General features: G+C 40.8%; 1 protein-coding gene across 8 annotated transcripts in view; it reads left to right on the top strand.

Moving 5' to 3' along the window:
• Positions 1–26,566, top strand: part of INTS6L (integrator complex subunit 6 like) — a 56,381-nt gene extending 29,815 nt beyond the window's left edge. For 2 of the 8 annotated variants that reach the window (XM_072817189.1, XM_072817188.1), the window contains 12 exons: positions 344–507; positions 2,385–2,537; positions 5,857–5,989; positions 13,611–13,705; positions 14,732–14,842; positions 17,118–17,336; positions 17,973–18,096; positions 19,562–19,704; positions 21,270–21,504; positions 23,968–24,342; positions 25,221–25,314; positions 25,559–26,566. In XM_072817189.1, coding sequence (XP_072673290.1) covers positions 344–507; positions 2,385–2,537; positions 5,857–5,989; positions 13,611–13,705; positions 14,732–14,842; positions 17,118–17,336; positions 17,973–18,096; positions 19,562–19,704; positions 21,270–21,504; positions 23,968–24,342; positions 25,221–25,314; positions 25,559–25,670 — 1,958 coding nt within the window. In that variant the 3' untranslated portion in view covers positions 25,671–26,566. Of the gene's footprint in view, positions 1–343; positions 508–2,384; positions 2,538–5,856; positions 5,990–13,610; positions 13,706–14,731; positions 14,843–15,507; positions 16,364–17,117; positions 17,337–17,972; positions 18,097–19,561; positions 19,705–21,269; positions 21,505–23,967; positions 24,343–25,220; positions 25,315–25,558 lie in introns of those variants that run through there. The other 6 variants (XR_012026539.1, XM_072817191.1, XM_072817192.1 and 3 more) reach the window with 6 other exon arrangements.
• Positions 26,567–27,760: the final 1,194 nt, after the last annotated feature.

Raw genomic sequence — 27,760 nt, 5'->3', positions numbered from 1 at the left:
AAAATAACTCTAGTGGTTTGGTGTGTTTAATTTATGTGTCTAAATTCAGAAAATTAAAAAAACAAATTCAGAAAATTGAAAACTAATTTTATAATAGGTTCCCATAAACTACATGTTTGGGGCATAGATAAAGATGGCGTGGGGTGTTAGATTAGAGGGGTGGATTAGAGGAAAATTGCTAGAGAGAACATTCAGAAATCTTGATACAGTCTTATTTCTTTAATTTTTCATGAATCACTGTTTTGGTTTGTTTTGTACTTTGCTTTTTGCTGAAAATTTTCTGCAAGAAGATCAGTAGCTGTTAAAAGAAAGTCTTGCCTTAGTGTCTTTGTTTACCTTTTAGATGGACTTATGGATTCATCCAGGCCAAGCAATTCATTTGCTGCTCAACCATGGCATAGTTGTCATAAGCTCATTTATGTACGACCTAACTCTAAGACTGGTGTTCCTGTTGGACATTGGCCAATTCCAGAATCTTTCTGGCCAGATCAGAATTTACCTTCACTAGTAAGTGTCATAAAACAAAAAAGTAAACCTCATTCTGGGTTTTCAGTTTGCTGATTAAATTGGGCCTTGTAAAATAGCTTTGAGGCTCTTCAGCCATACCTTCTATCTCTTGCTGGAAGTCTAAGCTTGTACCTAAAAGCAAGAGAGGACTTCCTTGCTATTCTGGTATTCTCTTTCTTTTAATTGCCTTTTGCCACTTGAACTGCCCACTTTGGATGTTTAAAGCATTGTTATTTTTGATGGTGTTGCAATCGGTGGCTTGGTTTTTATTTCTGAGTGTCTGATTTGATTAACATGGGAAATGCAATGTCTAAAGACTGCTAGCATTATTTTTTGTGTACATCCCCAGGAAACGAAAACTTAGCTTACACCTTGCATAGGTTCTAGAAACCTACTCAGAACAGAAGCTCTTCTACTTCCTCCTAGGGAGTCATTAGACACATAGTGCAACTTTGTGGACCTGCTTTTCATCTTTTTTTTTTTTTTTTGTAATCAGTGGGACTTGGCATTCCTTGGGAGTGCACCTTTCAATGATGGGTAATTAAGCAATATTTTAAAAATGATCTTTAAGTGAAGACTTTTCTTTTTGTTCACTGCATTGGGAGAAGAGGTTTTGATATTGTAGTTGCTCCTAGTACCAGATGAATTGGCTTTTTCGGAGAGGGGGTGTCTGCTAATGAGGGAAAGCATATGAAACCCACTCTCCCTCGGTCTTCCTCCCTGCCCACCCCCCAGCCTCTGTAAAAAGGCCCAAGTGAGCCTTCTTGGGTGTGTTAGGGGGGTGCATGACGCTCACTACGCCTTCAGTTAGCACCTTCCTGGTTCGGCCAAACTACATTCTGTGTAAGTTGTAGAACTTTCTGACATGAGCTGCATTTTTTTCCTGGATTACTCCTTCTAGGCTCCTTTTTCTCAGGAGACGCCATGAGAATATAGGGCCAAACAGCCACTTCCACCACTGCTGTGGGTGAGGGCACATCTCCTCCACCTTCCCTCAGGGCTCCAAGATCACACACCAGTCAGAGCTCAGTGCCCAGTTGCTCTTAGCTCCAAATCCCAGAGTGAATATTTTGGTTACAAATTTATGTCATTATTGCTAGTGACAGGGCTGCACTTGTGTCTTTATGGCTTTTTGAAAATCGGTTTAAATAGAACAGGCCAGAAATATTTCTCAAGTTTAATTAAAATGAAAATCAGGGGGTCACCTGGGAGGCTCTGTCAGGTAAGCGATTGGCTCTGGTTTCGGCTCAGGTCATGATCTCAGGGTCCTGGGATTGGGCTCCAAGTCAGGCTCTATGCTCAGTGTGGAGTCTGCCTGTCCTTCTCCCTCTGCTTCCCCCCACTTGAGTGTGAGAAGTGCGATACAAATTCCACTTTAAAAGAAATTTCCACTGGTTCTGTGCCTTGCCATTTTTCTGCTTGCTTGTTAGTGGCTCTAGCCCTATCATTAGCTCATTAGATAGCTTGATGGATTTCTTCTTCACCAGTAGGGTCTGGACTACCTGTAACCTCTTGGTACAAAGGAATGAAGGGCAGGTCATGCTTGGACGTGCAAAATGGGTCTGAAAATCAGGGTTCATCTTACGGATCATTAGTGACTTCCTAACCATATTCAAAGCACTTATCATCTTTATTTCATGGAAATTGTAGTTATGGGTATTCTAATTTACCTTTCCTCCTCCAATGCCAAGTAGATGGTAGAGCTAAAGAATCTGTGTGCCCTCCCCGAATGGAAGCTGTTGTCGATGCTCTCTTTTACAAAGCGCCGGTTTATAGTTCAGCGATGGTTTAACAAAACATGAAAGGGATTGCAGATTTTTGTCAGAAATGTAAGCTTGCTTTGATAACAGACTGTATCTTCCCTTTTTGTCTTTTAGCCTCCACGAACATCTCATCCTGTTGTGAGGTTCTCCTGCGTAGATTGTGAGCCAATGGTAATAGATAAACTTCCTTTTGACAAATATGAACTTGAACCTTCCCCCTTAACTCAGTACATCCTGGAACGAAAGTCTCCCCATACCTGCTGGCAGGTACTTACTCTTACCTGGTGGCCAAATGTCTAACCACTCTGGGATCTAGGGACTGTTTTAAGAAGTTTCAAAGGTTATTCTGGGAATAATTAGACTGAATTTGTTAATAATTTTTCTAACAAATGCTATCAAATAAGCCACAGGGCCAGGCAAATAATTTCAGAGTGATAGGAATCATTAGTCCACTGTATATTGCCATTTGAGGTGGTGGAATCTGATTACATTTGTGTATTTGGAGGATTTGGAGGAACCTCCCCCCCTCCCCGCTTACTCAGGGACCCCAGGTTAAGAATCTCTAACCTAAATGATATAATTCTATTTAGTTATGGCTTCTGCAGCTGAAGCTTAGTGTGAGTTTGACAGATTGGAAGCACAAGATCAATTTTTAAAAGTTTTTTTTAATTCCATTAGTTAACAGTACAGTGTAATATTGGTTTCAGGTGTACAAGATATTTTTGACACAAAAAAACCCCATAGGCCCTGAAACTACTTTTTACATTAGTGTAAAGTAATCAAACTTCTCTTCCTGTACAAAGCACATTGGCATGTGTAACATGGATTTTACGTGGATGAGACAAATGCACATACTGGCTCTTGCAAGTGTTAGACTTCAGCCAGAAAGGCATGCTGATTTATTAATAGACTCACCTTTGGATATTAGTTTGTAAAAATCCAGACATGGCAGTCATAGCCCTTTTATTTGGATATAATAAAGAAGTCCTACGCTGGAAGAATGTTTGTTCTGTTTCTAAACTACAGCACCATATAGCAATCAGTAATTGTTAGGTTCTATTTACGCAAGAAACGCTTTTAGACTGCCATCTGTTTCATCCTAAAATGTGAGATTATTGCTACCAGTTGTCTTTAAACTACTTTAATTCTCTAAAGATGCTAAAACTGGGTAGAAAAAAAGGAACAAACTTAAAGCAAGAGTGTAAAAGTGTAAGAAACAGAACAATCTCATAAATATAATATTGAGTGAAAGAAGCCAGACCTCAAAGATCCCAGATCCTGTGATTCTATTTTATTGACACTCAAAAAGATGTAAAGCGGGCTTACTCTGTCAAAAGTCAGGCTGGTGGTTTCTCTTGGGGTTGCAGAGCAGTGACCAGTAAAGGGCATGAAGGAGTTTCTGGTCATGTTCTATTTCTTGATCTGGGTGCTGATTACACATGTGCTTTCACTTTGTGAGCATTCATTGAGCTATATACTTACGACTCTTGCACTTTTCTGAGTGGATGTTTATATTACGGTAAAATGCACTGGAAATGTGCTAGGAATGTAGAGATATAGATAATAGAATGTTAACTTAAAATCACAAGAGGAAGTTTGACATCATGGATTGACAAAAATTTTGCAATAAAGGCAAATACAATTACAAATCATAGCTTTTTCCTAAAGGCCTCTTTTCTGTATAGCACATTTCTTGTAAATCTTCTCCAAAGGAACATCAGAAATTATGCCCTTGCTTGTTGCACCACCCCTCAAATGTGCCATATGCTTGTCTCCTCCTGTACCTTATGTGACTTTGGTTGAGTTTTAATGCAATGAATTAATGGGAGTGAGAAAGAATAAGATGAAACAGGGGAGGGATGCCTGGGTGGCTCAGCAGTTAAGCACCTGCCTTTGGCCCAGGGCGTGATCCTGGAGTCCCAGGATCAAGTCCCACATCGGGCTCCTTGCATGGAGTCTGCTTCTCTCTCTGTCTCTGCCTCTCTCTCTCTCTCTCTCTCTCTCTCTGTTGTCTATCATGAATAAATAAATAAAATCTTTAAAAGAAAAAGAATCAGGGTGAGCCAGGAAATTTGGCTGAGTCGTAATGGAGCCTGGATTCTAACCTTAGGTCTGCCACCAATTATATGGTCCTGGGCCAGACACTTCCTTTCTCTAGACTAGATGGTCTCTAATGATCCCTTTGAACCCCCTGATTCTATGAATTTGCAGGTGAAAAGGAGTTTGGAAAAACTCAGAGGGCTTATGAGAAAGAAGGAAGAGAAGAAGGAAGGGAGGGAGAGGAGAAAGAGAAAGAGAAAAAGAGGAACAGAAAACAATGTTTCTCCTCTCATGAGCCTTATACGTCTGACTGCCAATGGCTGTGTGTAATGTTTTTAATCCTTTCTGATGATTTTCCCCTTCTTCTGTTTTACACACTTAGGATGTAGGGGGAAATTCACCATGTGTTATTACAGTCTATTAAGGTTCAAATTATGACATGAAATCTCATAGATGAGTCCTGTTTTATAGCACCGGCACGACTCATTGTTTTGTAGGGTTGTAAATGACACAGGAAAGATTTATTCTTAGCTATGACTAAATATAGCAAGAATTTAGTCAACTGGTCGGTGATATGGCTGGTACCAGGAATTAGCAAGGTGAATGGATTCTGTTCTTCATCAGGATTTGATTTTTGTTTTCAACGATCCTACTGAAGGACCTGGGAACCAGCAAAGGTCTAGGTCCCTAAAAGTATATACTGGTGCCCTAATTTTTGGCCAAAGAGTAAACAGAGAACAGAGAGAAAGCATGGTAGTCAGAGGACTTCAGCCCAGCATATTGAGTGTACAGGACTTGACCATATGATATATATCAAATCAGGAATCATCAGTGAGGAATAAGATGATAGTCACATGGAATAAAGATCAATGTTTTGATCTTTACTGAATGTTTGCTCTATCGGCATCATTTAGAAGAGAAAGTGCCTTCCAGATTTAGCCAAAGCTCAATCCTTGCTGCCTCCAAATAATTAATACCCATTCCTGGCTTATAATAGCCTACTTGATAAATATTTACTGGATGAAAAATGAATAAAAATGGGTAGGAGAATGGGGGCATCAAAAGGAAGCAGGGCAAGACTAATAGTCTTGTACATATGATGTAATAGTACATCAGGAGTAGTAGTAGGATGCTTTAAATGGGCTTTAATTTTGTAATTGCATGCCTTAGGCATGGGGCCATGTTCATTTTTCTCAAGTCTCCACTCTGGTCACCACGTGTTCTTTTGAGAAGTCAGTTTGTTTTAATGGCTGGTATCACTTGGTGGAATTTCAGCCTTGATTGCCATTGTACTAACTAAGTCAGTATTTGGGTATTGTTGATGTGAGCCCATGGTCTCCAAATGGTTACTGCACAGTCCAGTCTCAGTTTTTTGTATAACCTATAAAGAATTGCAATTTGAACATCCTTTTTTAGTATGGCATATTTGGACATAACTTTAGACTAAAAGCACTACTGCCTTAGATATCATTTTGGAATGTTGCTGAATGCTTAGTTTCAGATAAAATCCTTATTGTTGTAACTGTGTATGACTTCATGTTCTCAGGTATTTGTTACTAGCAGTGGAAAATACAATGAACTTGGTTATCCATTTGGTTATTTAAAAGCCAGTACGACTTTAACTTGTGTGAACCTCTTTGTGATGCCGTACAACTACCCGGTTTTGCTCCCTCTTTTAGGTAAGTAAAGTATATGCCTCTTAATCATCTTTAAAATACAACAGAAATGAAAAATAGGATAACGGGCTAAACATTTTAAATGTAGCCAAAGAGTAATTGGTATCAGGATATAGAAAAGTCTATACATGGGTTTGGAAGGATGGAATTCACACACAGTTTTCTGTTCTGTTCGTTTTGTTGCTGTTGTTCTTTTTTGCATCACACAGAAGAGACACTTAACCTCTGGTGTGGCTTGTGACTCATGCTGCTCTTTAGACTGTGAGCACCACTGCTGCCATTCCTGGCACCCCCCACCCCCCGCCCTGGGTTTCAAGCGACTTTGATTTTCTGTAGACTAAATTTGGACCAAAAATTCCATTGATTGAGGTTAATGCTCCAAGAATCTGATGGTTTTCTCCAGAAAATAGGGCTTCTCTGTGTGTGTGGTGGGGGAGGGTATTGGCTCACACTATTTCCCCCCTAAAAGAATCTCAAATGCTCTGGAGGCATCTGTGTTAGGCAAGTTAAGGAGCTTGGTATGAGAGTAAATTCTGCAGTCACTCTAGTCGTAAAAGCTGTGGTTTCTATGGTAAAATTCTACAAGAAACAGCTCTAGAAGCTGCTACTGAGATATCACTGAAAATGTGTGTAGAGATTTTTTTTTCCCATTGAAAGAGCTGCATCTGTTTGGAGCAATTTAGTAGTAAACCAGTATGCTTCCAGTTGTGCAGTTGGACTCACTTTTATTTGATGGGCTTTCTCTCTCTCTCTCTTTCTTTCTTTCTTTCTTTCTTTCTTTCTTTCCTTCCTTCCTTCCTTCCTTCCTTCCTTCCTTCCTTCCTTTTTTTTTTTTTTTTTTGGTTGGGGTTTCTTAATTCTTGCAAAAAGTTTCAACCTTACTTGAAGTTGTAATCTAGTCATTAAAAGCATAAGCTTTTTAGTGCTATAAATACTATTTGTACTAAATATGCTGAAAAGCATTTCAAATTTTGCAAGTTAAGCAGATTAAGAACTGGTCATCATAAATGTTAGCATGATTGTTTCACATGTAGTCTACGGACTTTCTTTCTTAGTCCAATATAAAAATGTCCTCTAGGGGGCGCCTGGGTGGCTCAGTCGGTTAAGCGTTAGCCTTCTGCTAGGTTCATGATCCTGGGGTCCTGGGATGGAGCCCAATTAGGGCTTTCTGCTCAGCGGGCAGCCTGCTTCTCCCTCTCCTTCTGCTGCTCCCCGTGCTTGTGTTCTCTCTCTGTGTGTGTCAAATTAAATAAATAAAACCTTTAAAATAAATAAATAAATAAATAAATATGTCTAAAAGGTGATTGTCACTGATATAAAATATAGGTTATGTCTTTGAGATTAATAACGATACCAATAAAAAGTACCTAAACTTTGTGGATTTGTTTATACGTTCAAATAAATTTATTAATCGTTAATTTATTTTCTTAAAAAATTGATTTTTTAATGGGTGTAGTTGACACACCATATTTTTTTAAATATTTTATTTATTTGTTCATGAGAGACACAGAGAGAGAGAGAGAGGCAGAGACACAGGCAGAGGGAGAAGCAGGCTCCATGCAGGGAGCCTGATGTGGGACTTGATCCCGGGACTCCAGGATCACACTCTGGGCTGAAGGCAGGCGCTAAACCGCTGAGCCACCCAGGAATCTCCAACACGCCATGTTACATTAGTTTCAGATGTACACCATAGTGATTGGACAAGTCTATATGTTGTGCTGTGTTCACCACAAGTGTAGCCACCATCTGTATCACTATAACAATACCACTGATGACATTCCCTATGCTGTGCCTTTTATTCCCAAGACGTATTCCTTCTCTAACTGGAAGCCAGTATCTTCCATGCCCCTTTACCCAGTTCACCCATCTCCCCAACCCCTCCCGTCTGGCAGCCATCAGTTCTCTGTACTTATAGGTCTAATTCTGCTTTGTCTTTGTTTATTCATTTGTTTTGTGTTTTTAGATTCCACGTGTGAGTGAAATCATATTGTTTTTCTCTTTCTCACTCTGACTTATTTCACTCAGCATATTAGCATCATGTCACAAATGATACAATCTCATTCTTTTTTTTTAATTTTTATTTATTTATGATAGTCACAGAGAGAGAGAGAGAGAGAGAGAGAGAAGCAGAGACTCAGGCAGAGGGAGAAGCAGGCTCCATGCACTGGGAGCCCGATGTGGGATTCGATCCCGGGTCTCCAGGATCGCGCCCTGGGCCAAAGGCAGGCGCCAAACCTCTGCGCCACCCAGGGATCCCTACAATCCCATTCTTTATGACTTCAGTTTTCCCAACTATAAAGTGAAGGATTAGACTAGATAATTTCCACTTAAACTATGAATGATATTGTTTTTCTATTTTTAAAGACTACCTTTTATTTTCAAATAATTGTAGATTCACATGCAATTGTAAGAAGTAATGAGAACACTGGTGTAGCCACCAGTATGGGGGAAGACAGTATGGAGATTCCTCCAAAAGTTAAAAAGGATACCTCCCTGGCTGGGAGAAGTAGGAGTTCCTCATAACTCCTCCCCATGTGGTCTCCACTAACACCTCTGGGGTGGAGGTGCCCTTATTTACCAAGGCAGTGGAAAAGTTTTATAGAACTATTATGGGCTGAATTTCAGGATCTCTTCTTTGGTCTAAACTCAGCCTGCCTTCCAAATTATGATATGAAAGTGCCCCTAACTAGAGTAGCTGGTCTCCCGTTAGAAATTGAGATGTACAGTTCTTCACAAAGCAAGACCAGCCCTCTAAGCCTGGCCTTTGCTGGTCTTGTGGGCAATAGAGGTCAGATGTGGACACGGTGTAGTTAGTGGTTAAGAGGAAGCATTCAGTCCTCTCTTTGTCTCAACCTGCTGTGCCTAATAGCTATATGTTGTCCACTCACACTCCCCACTACTAGATAAGGTCAACTCCTGGGACTGTCTGCTTGGTGACCTGGTAGTCTGTATTTCTTCCCCAAATGCCAAGTTCCCCTTCTCTCTGAGATATTTCCTGTCACAAGAGGTACATGTGCCACATCTATCCCTGGTCCTCCTTAACCTAGGACACTGAGGATCCAACCCTGCCTAGAGCATCACTATACCTCCGCAAACATCTCAAACCAGAAACCCCAGACACATATTTGATTCCTCCCTCGTCCCCAGCACCACACGTCTATCTGAGGGTCAATCCATCCTTGACTCAGTTCCCATTCTGCCCTTTGGCTTTAAATATCCATTTCCAGGCTTTTCTGTAACCTGTGTCTTTCCAGGAACATAGGGTTTTTCATACCCTCTGAGGCTGGAGGTCCTTGTGCCCCTGAATCCCAAACTTCAGTTTTGTGTTGAGTTCTGAAATAGACACTCTCAATATTTTCATCATTACTTTGCTTTCTGGGTTGTGTAGCCCCACAGCCATAAGAATATGGACTATAGAAGGGCACCTGTGTGGCTCAGTCAGTTAAGCATACAACTCTTAATTTCAGGTCAGGTCATGATCTCGGGATCATGGGATTGAGCCCTGAGTCAGGCTCCTCACTCTGTGGAGTCTGCTTGGGATTCTCTCCCTTCCTTTCCCTCTGCCCACCCCCATCTCAAATAAATAAATAAATAAATAAATAAATAAATAAATAAATAAATAAATAGATAAATAAATAAGTAAGTAAGTAAGTCTTAAAAAAAGACTATGGACTGTAGAGCATAGATGGCTTAGTATGGATCCTGGCTCTGCTGTTTGCTAGCTTTGTGACCTTGGATAAGATACATACCCTCTCTGTGCCCTAGTTATTTTATCTGTAAAATGGGAGTAATGATAGTATATATCCAAAGGCATTTAGTTGGGATTAAATGAATTAATGGAGTAAAATTGCAAATAGTAAATGTCCAGTAACACTATCAGCATTATTACTACTATTGTCATTATTAATATCTTTTTTAAATAAATTTTTATTTATTTATGATAGTCACAGAGAGAGAGAGAGAGAGGCAGAGACACAGGCAGAGGGAGAAGCAGGCTCCATGCACCGGGAGCCCGACACGGGATTCGATCCCGGCTCTCCAGGATCACGCCCTGGGCCAAAGGCAGGCACCAAACCGCTGTGCCACCCAGGGATCCCTCATTATTAATATCTATGCTATTTCTGTAGCTCTTGAAGGTACTCCTATTCCATATGAAGGACATTATTAAAGATGTAGAACAATTTTGCAGTTTGGTGGGCCGGGCATTTAGTAAAAAAGACAAGTTAAGTCACATGCCTAATGCCTGGAAACATCACTATATTACTGCATAATATAAATGTCCAAAAAGGTCATCCTTGTTTTCTTCCCCCTTATTAATTCAAGATTTCCATCAAAAGTAGTGAACAGAGGTTTAATTATTTAAGCACTAAACCTTACCTGGAAGGGATAAATGAAGCTTGATTGGATCAATAAGCCATCATAAGAACATGTCAGTAGGATGGTGACCAGAATATCACAATTGGCAAAAAGATTATCTCTCAATAAGGAAATTCTTTTTTCTATCAAGAACCAATATGGCAACCCAGGTGGCTTAGCGGTTTAGCGCCTCCTTCGGTCCAGGGCATGATCCTGGAGATCCGGGATCGAGTCCCACGTCAGGCTCCCTGCATGGAACCTACTTCTCCCTCTGCCTGTGTCTCTGCCTCTCTCTCTCTCTGTGTTTGTGTGTTGATGAATAAATAAATAAAATCTTAAAAAAGAACCAATGATTACAGAAATTAAGGCATTTATGGCAACTTTTTTCCCCTTGACTATACCATATTCAGTTCACCATTTTTTTTAAGATTATTTATTTATTTTAGAGAGACAGAGAGAGTGTGGAGGGAGGGGCAGAGGGAGAGGGAGAGGGCGAGAGAAATCCAAGCAGAAATTCCCACCGAGCTCAGCTTGGAGCATGGAGAGCTCTATGTGGGGCTTGATCTCATGACCCTGAGATCATGACCTGAGCTGAAACCAAGAGTCGGGCACTCAACTGACTGTACCACCCAGGTGCCCTTATTTGTTTGTTTAATTAAGAACTGGAAAAAAAAATAAGAACTGGAGATTTGTGTAAGAAATAAAATTCAGCTCCATATTAAGATCAATTTCGATCAGGGGGGATCCCTGGGTGGCTCAGCAGTTTGGCGCCTGCCTTTGGCTCAGGGTGCGATCCTGGAGTCCCGGGATTGAGTCCCGCGTCGGGATCCCGGCATGGAGCCTGCTTCTCCCTCCTCCTGTGTCTCTGCCTCTCTTTCTCTTTCTCTCTCTCTCTCTCTATCATAAATAAATAAATAAATCTTTAAAAAAAAAAGATCAGTTTCGATCAGAAGAACAAAAAGGACATAGGCAAAGCAATTTCTCAAAGCTCACTCTGCTGAGTGTGTGGCTGAGCCTGGAACTCAAACCCACGTCTCCCCTTACTTTTTTTGCAGCAGGAAAGGAGGAGAAAGGAATGAAAGGGAAAATATCAATAGTTTTCGAGGTGTGGGCAGTATCACTTTACTCTCCTACGCTCTTATATCCTTGCCTTTCAAATGCTGACTAGCTGAGTGTTTATGATATCTTCACTGTCCCATCCTCCTAATGTAGCCTAACACCATGGAAATAATTTCCTGCCCTATGGAGAATGTGACTCAAGCGGCTTTACCCCGGTGGCTCTCTACCCTTAATCTAGACTGTGGAATATTCTCTTTCTTCCTACCCATTTCAGAAACCCCCAACAAGAAATAATTAGACTAAATGAGACTAATTGGTGGAGTCAGTGCAATCAGCAATTGTTTGAAATTGTAAGACTATTCTTAACTCTCATTATCAAATCTATTTATATCTAAATGTCTCCCAAGTCTTGTGGTATTTCCATTTGTCAGGTTCCAAAAATCTGCTTAATTCCCAACAGACTCCACGTAAAGACCCAAGTATAACAGCATATTTCCACCGACTCTCATTCCTTTCTGCCAAGATATGAATGGTCTTTAAAGGACCTGCGTGTTACAGTGAGCCAGAAATCTCTTCAGATCTGTTTTCCTTTGTTCTTTCTATCTTGTACCAAAAGAACAAAGAGCCACATTTTATGACTTTGTAAATTCATTTAAATTAGTTTCGGCAGGGGTGAATAATTTATTATAGCAGTAAAAGGAAGAAAATGTGTAGTTGCCTTTCTTAAGTAATTCAGCATTTCAAAGAATAGGCCTATTTGTAGAGAAATTATGCATATGGCAGAGGAATGGCTTTTGTCCTTGGAATAAAGCATTTGGATGTGTTTTGGATAAGAGCCAATGAAACCTGAAGAAATAAGATAGAAGATGAATTTCAAATATCTTTGGCATTTGTAGTGTGGCAGGTTCTTGTTGATGTCTGGTGATATCAATTTTGAATTCTTAGATAAGAAATATTTTTGTACCCTCAGAAGGAAATAATAACGTGTTTTGTAAATTTTCCTGTAATGTATATAATGTATTTAGATTATCAAAACAATTAAATTTAAGTGTGAAAAAGGGAGAGGATGTCTGCTTATTGAAGGACAATATCTTCAGTGGTATTAACACACATGGTATTCAAGAAACATAATTGTACAGAGTTTCAAACTTCAACTGAACATCTCCACTAGCCTTTTCTAGTGCCATGGCCTAATTGTTAACTAATGTTTGACAGAGCCAAAATTTGCCTCGAACTGCCTGACCACAGAAATGGAAGAAATGAAGTGAGTGTACGGGAATAGACTAATCAAAGTATAGGTAGATGAAGGCGAATCTAAAGCCTAATTTACAGCTCGCTGTCATTGCCTGAAAATTAGAGGCTTCGCTTTTGTTCTCATATACTTTGTGTAGTCTCTTTACAACACCCTCCATTTATTTATTTATTTATTAATTATTGAGATATAATTGATATATAACATATTAGTTTCCTGTGTACAACATACTGATTCAATATTTGTATATATTGTGAAAAGAACACCGAGAACACCAGCTAACATCCATCATCATGCATAATCACAAGTTTCTTGTGATGAGAACTTTTAAGATCTGCTGTCTTAACAGCTTGCAAATATTCAACACAGCATTATTAACTAGAGTCACCATGCTGTGCAGTACATCCTCAGGACTTATTCATTTTGTAACTGGAAGTTTGTACCATTTGACCACTTATCAGCCATTTCACCTACCCCTTATGCCTCCACCCTACCTCTGGCAGCCTCCAATCTGTTCGCCATCTCTGTGAGTTTGGGTTTTTGTTATTGGTGTTGCTTTAACACCCTCTATTTGAATGAAAGAAATATTTTACCAACCAGTGACCACGGATTCCCCCTAAGGTGAAAATTAGTACAGTAGTGTTACCAGTACATAACAGGTCAGAAAGATATTTCACGTGGCTCAGAGTAAGCGCTTTAATATTATATTTGATGTAGCTTCACAGATGGAAGAGGAATATGTAATGTGAGAATTTGGTATTTTCTTTCCTAGAAAAATACTATATGTAATTTTGGTAAGTGGTACCAAAAACGACAATCGAATCAATGAAAGGTTCATCTGATGTAATTAAAACTTGAGCTTTCTAGGAAATGATACAACAGATGTGGGTTGCCTGATATAGATCTTGGAATTTAGGACTGGAATAACGTAATACTTTGTTTCATTTTCTTTTACAGATGACTTGTTTAAAGTTCACAAGCTTAAGCCAAATCTGAAGTGGCGACAGGCTTTTGACAGCTACTTAAAAACTCTGCCTCCGTACTACTTATTAGTATGTATTTAAGTGTATATATGCATTAACTGTATCAGTGATGAGTCTTGTCACCAGGAATGTCAGTGAACCAAAAACTTGACCCCTGAAATAAGCTTGATATTTTTATTGCTAAATATTTGTATTGCCATTGTCTTCTCGAATTATGTGTAAGTTATGTGTAAGAGCTTGGTGATGTCATGGCAGCACAAAAAAGAATTTTTTCTTTATTTTATTTCCTATAACTGCCATGGTTATTTTTATAAGAAACACATCTATCTATGTTTTTCTTCTTAAAAGTAACCTTATGAAATTGGAATTTGGGGATTTAAGAAAAACAGGTCTGGATTCATGTGTGATATCAACTTCCCTTTTTAACTCTAGAAATTTTCAATATGGAGTTACCCTCTGAAACACAATTCTGAAGGCAGTATATTGACATACTGTCTGTTAAATGTGTCCTAGACACAGCCTCAAGCAGGGGTGCTGGTTGGGGAGGGGAATCTAAAAAGGAGGAAAAGCTACCTGGCCTCATGTGGGTTTTTACAATTTGAGAAAGATCGTCATGATGATTTTGAACTGGTTGCATAATCGAGCGTCACGACGATCAAAATCATTTTGGAGGTGGATGTAGCAAACTTTTAAGCCAAGTTTCTAGAGGTGAAAAGGCGGAATCTTAAATGGTACTATTGGTGTTACTGGGAGGAGAAATTGGGGTGCATTAGGATTCACCATGGCAGGAGCGGGGTGCACGCTAAAATGCAGTATGAAATGATTTTATGACTTGGGAATTAAGACTGATGCAATTGATCTGTTTGAATTTGCTGTTTCTTGCTCTTCTTATCCCACTCTCTTCTGATTTTGTTACTTTCTGCTCCTTACTCCTCTGCTATATTCATTGCCACTTTTTAATGTTCCATGTTTGGTTTTATGTGCAGCACCTTGACTTCTAAGAAATGAATCATGTCCCTTTGCCCCTTATAACTGAACGTTGAGTATTTTAAGATTTATTCTATTCTTACTGTTGTGTATTTTGTTTCCTTATAGCCATTAAAGAAAGCACTAAGGATGATGGGAGCTCCAAATCTGATATCAGATAATTTAGATTGTGGACTTAGTTACAGTGTTATCTCTTACCTTAAAAAACTCAGCCAACAGGTAGTATTGGTAAAAACAAACAAACAAAAATCCTTTGCCCTCAGAAGTGCATTTCCTTCTTCTTTAGTGTAATTGTAATTTTTTCCAATTAAATGTGTATATATTTCTCCACTTTATGGATTAGTAATAATGTGATACTCTCTGACTTCTAGCTTCACCATTAAACTGCAGTTAAGGGTCTGTCAGTGTCATTGGATGCTGTGCCATCTCTCCTTTCATTTGCCAGTCTGTGTTATGCACAAGCTGGTTAATATCTTGTGGCCTGAGAGGGGCAGAGGCTTAGTAAAATTATTTCACGGGTCACATTTTGTCTCTTCTCAACCTTGTGCCTCCGCAGGTCACATTGGGCTAGAGCATCCCCCCTTTCCTAGGTCAGCACACTGAGGCATGGTGTGATTCAACGTCTTGCCTGAAATTCGTTTTTAGGCAATACATATCCAGATGCTTTTGCTTGGAGACGGGGAGATGAGACCAGTGTTCTCACGCTGGAGGGGGATAGGCCCCAAGGGGACCTGAAGAGTGGAGCTCAACCTCCTCTCTTCTTGCCCTCCATCTATTCCTTTATACCCCCACCTCATTTACCATTATTCACCTTGTCCCTGCCCCTCTATGAGTACCTCATCCTCCACTCACCCCTACTTATCATACTTCTCACCTCTACCTAGCCCATTCTCGCAGGATGGAAATGTTTGAGAACTACCGAGGTAGAGATTTACTGCCACACGAATGTGTTCATGTGATAGGACCAATTAATGCAGCCTTTTAACTTTCTTCTTCTGCACAAGGGTAGTTCCAGGTAGGGAGCAGTACTAGCATTTGCAGTGACTATCAGGCTTCAAGTTAGTTATGTTTGGAAGTTGGCCTGTAGAAGACAGATAGTAGTAAGCAAAAGGGTGTCAGATTCCACTAAAGAACCAAAGTGACTCCACAACTGGGAACGCTGACACACCTTGCTAGGAGCTGGCACACGCAGAAGGATGGTCTGGGGCTTACCAGCTCCTGACTGGCCAGCATGCTCATAAATGCCAAAGAAATTGCTCATAAAGGCAAACCTTAGACTTCTGATCTACCAAGTGTCCCCATGATCCCCCTTTCCTCTCTGCTGATAGATTTTTGTTGTTGTTAATGTTTTGTTTTGGTTATTGATCGATTGATTGACCTGTTGATTTATATCTATTTTTTATTTGATGTCTACTGTAGGCCTTTAAGGCTGTGTCAGCAGGGTATGGCCACAAGGAAGAATAGTGAGCAGAGTGGAAATTCATGCAAGTTCTGGGACCTTCTGGGACACGTTGCTTATGTGGTTTTCCAAATGAAATTTTGAGACCACTTCTGGAAACAGACCATTTGCTCTTATCCCTTATTTCAGGACTTAATTTTTTTTTCTTTTTGAGAAAGATAATAAATGTGTTTAATTCCAATCATAGTGAGAGTTTAGTGCATATTTCTGACCTAACCATAAGAAACTCAGAATTCTTTTGGGCTTACTGGGCATTGGTGGAATTCCTTCTTTTAGAGAAAAAGAAAAAATTATTACTAATTTATAATCGCTCCAATTACTAATTTAATTACTAATTTAATAACTATGTTGCCAGTGTTCCTTGATCCATCTCAGATGTGTGTCAATCACAAAATATGCCCAATATATTCCTACAATACCCTGTCAAGCAATCTTTATCAATGTGGTTTAATAGTGTCTGTTAAGAAAAATTTTTTGTAAGTTAGTTAGAAACTTACTGAGTACATATTACACATTATTTACGTGGTAATGTTTGTTAAATTGAGCATTACTTTTTGGGGGTGGTCCGATATAAGAAAACAACTGTTAAAGTTTTTACAGATGTAATGCCAAATCTATGTAATCTGAAATTTAGCACTCATTTACATTTAGAAATCCAGAGTCCTAAACTTTTCTGTCTGGGTCTGAAATAAATATGTTGACTTAGACTAGATTTTAAAGCAACAAAATATGCTTTTAAATGTCTATGAATGGAATTCTTATCCACTATTTCCATTCTCTCTATGATTTGATCATAATTTTGACACTAGATGAGAAAAAAAATGTACCAAGTTATTGACCTTTCTAGCTACCCCCTCCCTGTTTGCTGTGATAGCTCAGAGAAGCACAGGGAAATGTTTAATTATCAGTTTTTCTGTAATTTACAATTGAAAAAAATTATTCTGTGGGGTTCTTAAAGTATTACCTTTCTTAATTAGTGAAAACAACAGTGATGCTATAGGCCTTTTCTTAACATACTATGTACTTTCATTTTAGACCAAACTAGAGTCAGAACGGATACTAGCATCTGTGGGGAAGAAACCTCCCCAGGAAATTGGAATCAGAGTGAAAAACCATTCTGGAGGTGGCGTGTCCTTGACTCACAGTAAAAATTTTAGAAAACTCTTGAAAGAAATCATAGGGGAAACTGCACCAAGACTGGCAGAATTGAATACCAAAGAATTTGCTGGCTTCCAAGTAGGGCTCTTAAACAAGGTAAACTGACAGAAATAGTTCTTATTTGTTTGAACTTGTCTGATGCATTTATGTCGTATTACTTCAGTTTTGAAATAATCATGATCCTGTTTTGGACTTTGTGGTTATTGATGTGGACCAGTCTAGGAATTGTCCTGCAAGTAGCTGCCACTGTGGAATTAAATGTACAAGATACATTTGGTGGGGAGTAGGGTGTGGGGTAATGTCTGTGAAGGATAAAGGGGAGAGAGGACAGGAGTAGGCAGGGAGAGCCTTCAGGCCATACTGCTGATCTAGCACCTGTGAGGACAGAACAAGGCAGAGGATTGCGTATGAAGAGTTTTGGTAAGCAGTGCAGCTGTGAGACAGTCTTGGCCAGGCCCGCAGGGACCTGGCCCCACAATTTCCCGTAGAGGAGGTCCACTTGGGGCAGAACTGGCCAGGCCAGTTGACATACTTGGAAAAGGGTATTCTCAGGGGTTTGAATACTTTGTGGGGGCGTATGAGAATTCAGAACAAATTTGCCACTGGAAGAGTTCTACTCTAGTTAAGCATTGAATATCCCTCTCTAAACTATGATTTTCAGAGAATTAAGAATTATACTTCTATCTGAAAAGCCTCAGGAAGAACTGAAATTATTTGTTCCCTTTCAAATAGGATTTGAAACCCCAGACGTACAGAAATGCTTATGACATTCCGCGTAGAGGTCTCTTAGACCAGTTGACCAGAATGAGATCCAATCTGCTGAAGACACACAAGTTTATTGTGGGACAAGATGAAGGTAAATGAACAAAGAAGTAGTTTTTGTTGATTAGGAAAATGTCAAGCCCTGGTTTACATGGAGGTGTTACTGCCTAATGGGTAGGCTATTCAGTCATATTTTAAGGCTTAGGATGGCCATTTTCATTGAATCCCTACATTCCTCAGGCACAAGTTGATTGTTCTCGGGTTTTAGGGGAGGTGTGCATTAATCTGCAAGCGTAAGACACCACCCATGCTTCAGCTCCTGTAAGTCTCAGAACAGTCCCATGAGAGAGATACTGTTTTTATGCCCATGTTACGGATCTGGGAATGGAGAGTGAGCATTTTTTTCTTAGTTTTTAGTTTAATTACAGTCTAGTTAATGAACAGTGTAATATTAGTTTCAAGTGTGCAATTTAGTGATTCCACACTTCCATACATCATGCAGTGCTCATCCCAACAAGTGCCCTCTTTAATTCTCATCACCTGTTGCACCCATCTCCCATCCCCCCTCCCCTCTGGGAACCCTCAGTTTGTTCTCTGTGGTTAAGAATCTGTTTCTTTTTTAATTTACTTAAATTTTTAAAAACATTTTTAAAGATTTTATTTGAGAGAGAAAGAGAGAGCACAGGCAGGGGGAAGAGGCAAAGGGAGAGGGCGATGCAGACTTCTTGCTGAGCTAGGAGTCTGACATGGAGCTTGATCCCAGGATCCTGAGATCATGACCTGAGCAGAAGGCAGACACTTAACTGACTGAGCTACCCAGGGGCCTGTTTCTTGATCTCTCTCTCTCTCTCTCTCTCTCTCTCTCTCTCTCTCTCTCCTTAATGGCTAGTCATGAGTTGGAAAGTGGCAGGACCTAGGTGGAAATTGTACAACACAGTCTGCCATGATGAATTCAATCCAGAATTCCTCATTTACATGAAAAGAATTAACCTGATAGCACTTAGGATAATTGGTGATGTTGTACAATTCCCCTTTACTCCCTTTTGTTCATTTTAAAAGGGGTCATTTGTCTATTGAAATGAGCAAATCTTAGCCTGGCCAACCTCCTGAAATTATACACCAAGTTTATGGCAAGGAGGAAGCTTCTCTAGGAAGAGAGCCTGTAGATTTAATCACATTCTCTAAGAACATAAAGCCTACTACTAACCAAGGTCCTCTGGAGGATAAGACAGAACCATGGAGCGTAGGCTCTTTGAAATGCAGAACAAACATGGTGCTTCAAGTTGGGTGGTGCCCTAGGGGATGTCAGCCCATTTTTAAACCTCATTTGAAGTGGAAGGGAGTTGCGGTTGGCCTAGTGATTTGAGCTTGTAGGCATTACTGATGGTACACTGAGTAATGAGTGGGATGATGAGAGATGCTTTTAGATTTTAGAATTTGAGATTTTAGACTATTGTATGCCAAGGTCCACATTGTTAAAGCCAAGTATGATCATGTCCTCTTAAAAAGACAGACACTGCAGCTGTGTAGCATCTGTTTCTTTCCCTATGATTTTATAGATTCCCTTCATAGCGTTCCGGTCGCACAAATGGGTAACTATCAGGAATATCTGAAGACATTGGCTTCTCCTCTTCGGGAGATTGATCCAGATCAACCAAAAAGACTGCATACTTTTGGCAATCCGTTCAAACAAGATAAGAAGGTAAGATGTATATTTCTAGGTCTACCTAAATTGTGATATTCTTGCCATAATTCCTTTCTTCTGGGCAAGATGAATATAAATCAGAGCTTCTCCTTCTGTTTGTTTAAAAGATAAAATAGGACTCTGGGGGGTCTTTGTGAATGGAAAGTGGGAGCCTCCTAATACGAAGGTGTGTTGCTGGAAGAAAATAATAACTGGCCTTTCTTGAGTACCAAGTAGAAGCTGGTGTTTTAAATTATCACATTTAATGTTCACATCTGCCCTTTAATAAGAAGAAACCAGGGCTCACAGTAGTCAAGTGACATGCCCTGAGTAACATGGCTGACAAGAGCCAGGATTTGAATCTACATCTTTCCAGCTCCAGAGTCTGTATCCATTCCCACCTCTACACACTGATTCATTTACTATTGAGATCACCATTTATTTCCTGTTTCTGTGACTCAGATTTCTAGTACTTCCTCTAGACTGTGATGAAGTGCTCCTCATGAAATAGGGAGTACTAGGTGATGTTGCTATATTTGGATTGTCCTACTAGAGATCTAAATGTTATATGCATGTGTGTGTGTGTGTGTGTGTGTGTGTGTGTGTGACCAGGAGAGAGAGAGAGAGAGAGATGCTGACTTGATCATGTAAGGATGAGGACACATGGGGATTATATCTGCACACATGGAGAAGACCATTGGTATTAAAGTGCAGACCATACAATAGTCTCTTTTGTAACAAAACTAGACTGGGAGGTATCCCATTTCACCCCCATCTTCAATTAACTGGAGCTTTTCTTAATCTTTCTGTGCCTTGGTCTCCTCATTTGTAGCTATGGGGATATTTGTTATGTTTAACTAACAGAGCCCTGTGGAATAGTGAGTGGATGCATGTATACCATTTTGAACATGATCAGACATGTAGTAATGCTCAGTGAATGTGGTTTCCCCTTGCCTACTGTTTTGCTTTGGAAAATGCCTTGGAAATGTCGTTTATCATGATTTTATGAAAATATTTCCATATTATTGGGTTATCCTTGAATGAGAACAGCTTTTAGCTTACTGTCTACACTACTGGCTCTCATCCTTTACTCCTGAGAGTAAAAAGCCCCTGCGGTAGACATATTTGAATCTCTGTGAGGTTGCTGTTGGGGGAATGACATTTCCACCATTTACATGCAGCATTCTGTACAGTGATAATCAGTATTTCCTAATGATGCGTTTAAAGCACAAAAGCACAGTAGAAGGAATTATTTCCTTTACCCAACTGGGTTGGCTCAGAATGGTTTGTCCTTCCTCAGAAAAGTCACTGTGGGTTTATTCCCATTTTGGTTGATACAAGTTGCTCATTCCTCAAGTTTTCTGAGTAATCATGATTGTACTGTGTTTGACCTTGGCAGCCCATTCTATTGGACCAGAGTAGAGCTTTCTAAGGAAAGAGTCTATGTGGGGCATGACAAATCTCTGGCCTGTGATAAAGACCTGTGTTGGTGATGTGATGCATGATTGTGTATATGTGCATGTATGCATGGGGCATGCACACAGCATTTTCTTTAATGGACCTCATTCACTGATGTTTTCTAGGGAATGATGATTGATGAAGCAGATGAGTTCGTAGCAGGGCCACAAAACAAAGTGAAGCGTCCTGGAGAAGCCACCAGTCCTCTGTCATCTAAAAGAAGGCGGAGTATGTCCCTGCTGTTGAGGAAACCACAAACACCACCTACTGTAACTAACCATGTGGGCGGAAAGGGACCACCCTCAGCCTCGTGGCTGCCATCTTATCCAAACCTCATAAAACCCACCCTTGTCCATACAGGTATAGAGTAGTGGTTGTGATTTCCTTATGGCTCCTAGAGGACTAAGACTCTTAAGCAACTTTAGTTTCCTTTGTACTCATTTCTTTTGTTTTTGCTCTTTGGTTGTTGAGTAAACCGTTATATCATCGATGTGGTAGGTATGGAGGACCAGGTGGAGAACAGAGGCCCTAGTTGAGGGGGGAGGAGCCAGACTGACATTGTCACCAGCCTGAGATGGAGAAATGGGTAAAGGACCTTATTGCTCCATGAGTCACAACGAGGAAGCAGGTTCCTGAAGTTGCAGGGGTGAATGGGCTCAAGAGGAGCATCAATGCGGCTGCGCTGGCTCTGTGTCCTCTGTTCCTCTTCCTTCTCTCACTCAGTGTGGTTGGGCTCAACCTCTACCTTCCACTGACGCAGGCATTATCAGGGTCTCCAGTATCTGCTGCATGTTGCCATTGCCCCTCTGTGTCTTTTGACACAGCCATTTCCTCCCTCCTCCTTGGAAACTTCCTCGGGTTCCCAAAGACTACCTGGTTTTATTTGCTCTTTAATGGCGACCCATCTTCATCTTCTTCTTGTCCTCTCTCCCTTTCTCCCCTACCTGTAAATAGTGTAGGAACCCAAAGCTCTATTCTGGACCCTCTCACCTCCCTGGGTCATTCCATCCAGTCTTGGACTTTCCAGGAGATTTATGTATCAACAACTTGGATATTTATTTACACCTCTACATTACAACTTGCTCCAAACTCTAAATTTAACGATGGGCATGGTCTCTCCACTGAAGTGTCTGGTAGATAGACAAAACTCAGCTGGTTTCATATGGGTCATTGGAACACCTCACCTCTACCCTCTCCATGGCTGTGCTTATAGCACAGTGCAGGTCATTCAATCTTAAGTGATGCCATCGAGCAGTGTGTTAGTAAAGCTGTGACAGCTGGCTACCTGAGGGTGTGGGGGTTGGCAGGGTGAAGCCCTGGATTATAGTGTTTGCAGATTTCCACAGTGTAAATAATGCCAGCATTATTGATGTCAGGCCATCAACATGAGGTCACTGAGGCAGATTGGGAAGAGTAGGGCACGGTCCACCCTCACGAGCAGTTGGGCACCGATCCCTGCCCAGCCCTGGCACTGCTGTTTCCCCAGGGGTTCAGATGAAAACCTTTGGAGTCAACATGATTTCTCTTAATTCTTCTCTCACTTCCATCCTTTAGCAATTCCAGGCAATTTGACACCCAGAATTCCTGTAGTGCCCATTTGTCCCCATCCCTCTAGTCTCTGCTGCCACCATGTGGCTGGAAGCTACTATATAGTAGCTTCTCATCTGATTTCCCGGCTTCCCTTTCTTGATTGACCCTGTCTAGCCGCTTCACTGCCCTGCAGCCAGAGTGACCATGTCCACACAGAAACCAGATCATGCCACGTCCATCCCGGAATCCATCATCACCCCCTGCCCTCTGTGCACTCAGGAGGAAGTCTGAGCTCCCGACACTGGTCTACATGCCCTGCAGGACCTGGCCCTGCCATCCTCTCCTGCCATCACCTGTCCTCTCCTTGTCATTCTTGATGCCTCTCTCTCTGTCCTTTGCTCCCCAGCCCTAGCTTGTCCCATCCTAGGGGTCCTGCATGGCCCTCATGGCCACTAGAACTTCTCTGCATGTGCACAGGCTGGCTCTGTCTCCTGCTCCTGGCTCTGACCACACGCTGGTAGAGGCTTCCCCTCTTGCTCTCTGCCACATCCCTGCTTACTTCTTTCCTGCACAAAGTCAAAATGGGTTATTCCCTTTGCCCATTTTACACATACCATCTGACTTCCCCATGAGGATGTAAGTTCCATAAGCTTAGGGATCGTTTCTGTCTGTCTCCTTCACTGCTGATCCCCTGGTGTTGGCTCAGTGCCTGGCCCCAAGGAGGCTGAGCATATGAAGTACAGGTATCAGACTTGAGGTGAAAGGACACCCACTTCTCTGTCACAGAAAGGAATTATGAGAATCGTATGCAGACAGAAATTTCTGGTAATGGAGTACATATAGAGCCTTGGGACCTAATGGCCACCTGTTTCCTCAGAGACTTTGAGGTAGAGAAGAGGCAGGTTGAAGGGGGCCCACGGAGTCTAGTGCCAAGCTCAGTGAAGAATGCCATTTTATATGCCAATTACATACACTATGACATCAAGTGAGATTTGCTGCTATTCAGCTTGTAACAGGCAGCCACTAAACCATGGATGCCAGGTATCTGAGAATGCTTATTAGTTGTACTGTCTGACTTGGTTTCCATATGTATTTCAAATGCCATGGAGAGAAGAAATGGTTTTGTGGTATTATCTTCATGAGCTCAATTGGAGGGGGTCTCAGACTCCACCTGTACATCTTCTCGCTCTTGGAAACAAATAATTTCCTTCAAACTGAGGAGCACCAGGATCTACGTGTAGGGTTGATATAACACATCTACCTCACAGCTCAACTTCTTAATTTGGTTTCCAGATGTTACTGTCATTCCTGAGGTCCATGAGGAGAAGATGGAAAATGGTCAGATCTCCCCTGATGGCTTCTTGTCAAAATCTGCTCCACCAGAGCTTATGAATATGGCAGGAGATGGCATTCCCCACAACCAAATGGATTCTCTGTCAGATGACTTCACTACCCTAAGGAAAGATGGCCTGATTCCCAAACCTGGTACTAACACACTTCTAGGAGGAAGCAAAAAGTGCAGTGTCTCTGTCGAAGATCAGAAAGTCTCAGTGACATCTCCTCTGGGAACTGTACCAAACACATTGCAAATCACTCCTGCCATGGCGCAAGGAATCAATGCTGATATAAAACATCAGTTAATGAAGGAAGTTCGAAAGTTTGGAAGAAGTAAGTAGTGAAAGAACATGCATCAATAATGTCACGGAAGGTCCGCATTCTATGATTCAGGATAGATTGATGCTATCTCTTGAGGTACATTTTTGAGAGGTTTTGGGTTTTTGCATAATTTAAAGTGATTCCTCTTGCTTTAACTAAAAGGACCCAATACACTTTTTTCTCTTGCCTCGCCTTAGGTGTCATACTAGTTTCTTTTTGCTGCTGTAACAAGTTTCCACAAACTACCAGGCTCAAGACTCTATTCCCCTTGCAGTTGTGGAAGTCAGGATCCTAAAATTATTTTCAGTGGACTAAAAGGAAGGCACTGGCAGTCCAGCGTTTCTTCTGGAGACTCTAGGGAGAAGATGTCTTCTTGCCCTTTCTTGTTTCTCAGGCTGCCTGCACTCCTTAGCTCCTGGCCCCTTCCTCCATCTTCAAGCCAGTAGTGTTAGCACCTTCTCTCCTATTTAGCCTCTTCTCCCATCCTTACATCTTTTCTCTCTGATGCCAACTCTACTGCCTCCCTTTTATTCAGATATTTGTGATTACACTGATGCATCAACATGGATCATCCCCTATCTCAAGATCCATCACTTAATCACATCTGCAGAGTCAAATCCCTTTTGCCATATATGGTAACATATTCGAAGGTTCTGGGAAATAAGATGGGGACAGCTTTAGGGGCTGTTCTCAGCCTACCACATCTGTGCAGTGTTTACAAGAGTTTCCTTAGTAGCTAATGGGTGGATTTTTTTATTTGAGGGTTTAAAATACAAACTATATCTGACTTTCCACCCATGAAGAATGATTTCTAAAGGTACATAAGGATTGAATTTTATTTTTCATTTATTTTTTTTAATACTGAAGTTGTTGTTTTTATATATCTTTAGAGTATGAAAGGATTTTCATTTTGCTTGAAGAAGTGCAAGGGCCTCTTTCAGTCAAGAAACAATTTGTTGAATTTACCATCAAAGAAGCTGCAAGGTGGGTGTAAAGAAGAGACCTCTTTTTTTTTTTTTTGAGGCAGGACAGGGGTAGGAATAAGCCCTACCTTGCTTTTCTCCAACCCCGGCCCTCACTCATAGTTAAGGCTGTCTCCAGAGGCATTTATATTGATATAATCTGAGTCCACCTCCTTCATTCTAAGTCTACGGAATCTTCTAGGCTCACCACAGTGTGAGGTGGGCTTTAAGCGTATTTGGTTAATACACTTTCTCTTTATTTTTAGGTTTAAAAGACGAGTCTTAATTCAGTATCTTGAGAAGGTCCTAGAAAAAATAGACTCCCACCACCACCACCTCAACAACGTTAATCACATCAACAACAGATCATCATGTTAATGCAAAGACCAAGGAGGATAAAAAAGGGCAAGTTTTCTGTACTGTAGGATGGACGGGGATGTTGTTAAATCTTCCTAGACTGTTTAGCCAAGGGAATTGCCTTTCTGAAGCTAAGGAAAAGCCATGGAGCTTTTTATTTTTTTTATTTTATTTTTTTATCTTATGAGTCTCCGGAAGTCAAAGCTGGCTTTTGCCCTAAGAGTTTCCCTTGAAAGTATTAATTTGTTGTTTTGTTGTTTCTTTTCCCAGTTGGGGAAGGTGATGTTCTTAATTCAGCAGGTTCAATTCAGTAAACACTGTTACCCCCTACTAGATATGATAAGGGTTTCCTCACATGAGCTTTGTTCTGTGCATTTCCAGAGTGACTAGGGGTCACGTGTAAGTGGAGCACTGCTCGGTGCTCTCACTACATCGTTTAGAAAGAATAAGTGTTCAGAATACAGCTGGTAACCTTGTGTGTGCCGAACAGAGTTTTCAACAGTTCCTAGTTGTGCCTTTTAAACCATGCAATATTCAGGACAGTTTGAATCAAAGAGTAAGAAAGCTGCTATGTGGGTAACTTATTTCTCTGTGGGAGGGGGCAGGGAGAGTCATGAACGATCTACCTCCAACTCTCTTCTATTTTGTCTAGAGACATTACAAAGTGCACCTGAGGCAACCCCAACCCTGACATTTGTTCTTGCATGTGACGCCAGAAAGTCTTCAGGTGGACTTGTACATTCTGTGCTTTGAAAGCACAAAAAGAAAAAAATAATGTATATATTTCCTTTAATGTTTATACAAAGGTTTATATGGAGCAGTATTGTTATGTCTGTACTAATTTGCGAAAATTTAAGTGTACAAAGAGATTTTGAGTTTGCATATATAAAATAAATCATTTTATTGATTTTTCACAAGCTTGTTAACACTAGAGAAATTTCTAGTTTTACCTTTCTTGTAATCTGTTGTTCCTTTCCCAAAACAGTGCACATTGTCAGTAAAGATGTTAACACAAGGATTTAAACTTCAAAATGTCACTCACAGAACCCAATGTTGGGGAAAATGGCAGAGCAGGGTACTTTGGAGGGGGGTCAACCCCTCCCCAGAAACACTGAAAACACTGAAAAAAAAACCTGTCAGAATGAAGGATAGAGATTTACAGCAACCAAGCGAACACTGAATCAGGAGAAAAGCCATTGAAACCTGATAAGAGAGTTCTGTGGCATTTGAATAGATTCTTGTTCACCTCCCTCCCCAGTCTTGAGGATGGCAGCTTGCATTCTAAGTATGGGTTCCTACTTCTGGAGGCAGGAGAGTTGATCTTAGTCCCAAGGAATTGTTTGTCTGTTTGAACCTGTCTGGGGGCCTCCCAGAGGACAGACACAGGGGGAGCAATTGCTTCTGTTTGGCCCAACTCCTGGGAGGAGACACTGGGGGATGAGAAACCTTGGGTATTACGGGCTTTGGCATGCTCCAGTATGGACCTGAGTATCTAGAAAACCATGTGCATGCCCATGGCAGGGCTCATAGTTGGAAAAGACCTGAGAAGACCATAAGTTTTCACCTCTGGTTGGGTTTTAGGTTTAGCACAGTAATGGCTAGAATGACTAGTCAGGATCAGTAAGAAAATAGAGCACTTGAACAACACTACATCAATTAGATCTAACAGACACCTATAGAACACCCACCCAACAACAGCAGAGTACATATTCTCAGGTGCTCACAAAGTATGCTTCATGGTTGTCCATATATTAAGCCACAAAACAAGCCTTGATGAATTTTAAAAGATTGAAATCAAAGTATCTTAAAAAATTTTTGTTTTCATTTACTTGGAGCACCTGGGTGGCTCAGTTGGTTGAGCGTCTGCCTTCGGCTCAGGTCATGCCTGATCCCAGGATCCTGGGATTCAACTCTGCATTGGGCTCCCTGTTCAGTGGGGAGCCTGCTTATTCCTCTCCCCACCTCCCACTTGTGCTCTCTCTCTCTCTCAAATAAATGAATAAAATCTTTTAAAAAAGACTTCATCAAAATTAAAAGCATTTTGGGTATCAAAGACTATCAAGAGAGTGAAAAGACAACCCGTAGGATGGGAGTATTTTAAAATATTTGCA

This window comes from Canis lupus, chromosome X (genome assembly GCF_048164855.1).
Source record: "Canis lupus baileyi chromosome X, mCanLup2.hap1, whole genome shotgun sequence".
Classification (NCBI taxonomy): domain Eukaryota; kingdom Metazoa; phylum Chordata; class Mammalia; order Carnivora; family Canidae; genus Canis; species Canis lupus.
The sequence above is the reverse complement of the archived record's forward strand: the minus strand, read 5'-3'. Positions and strand labels throughout refer to the sequence as shown.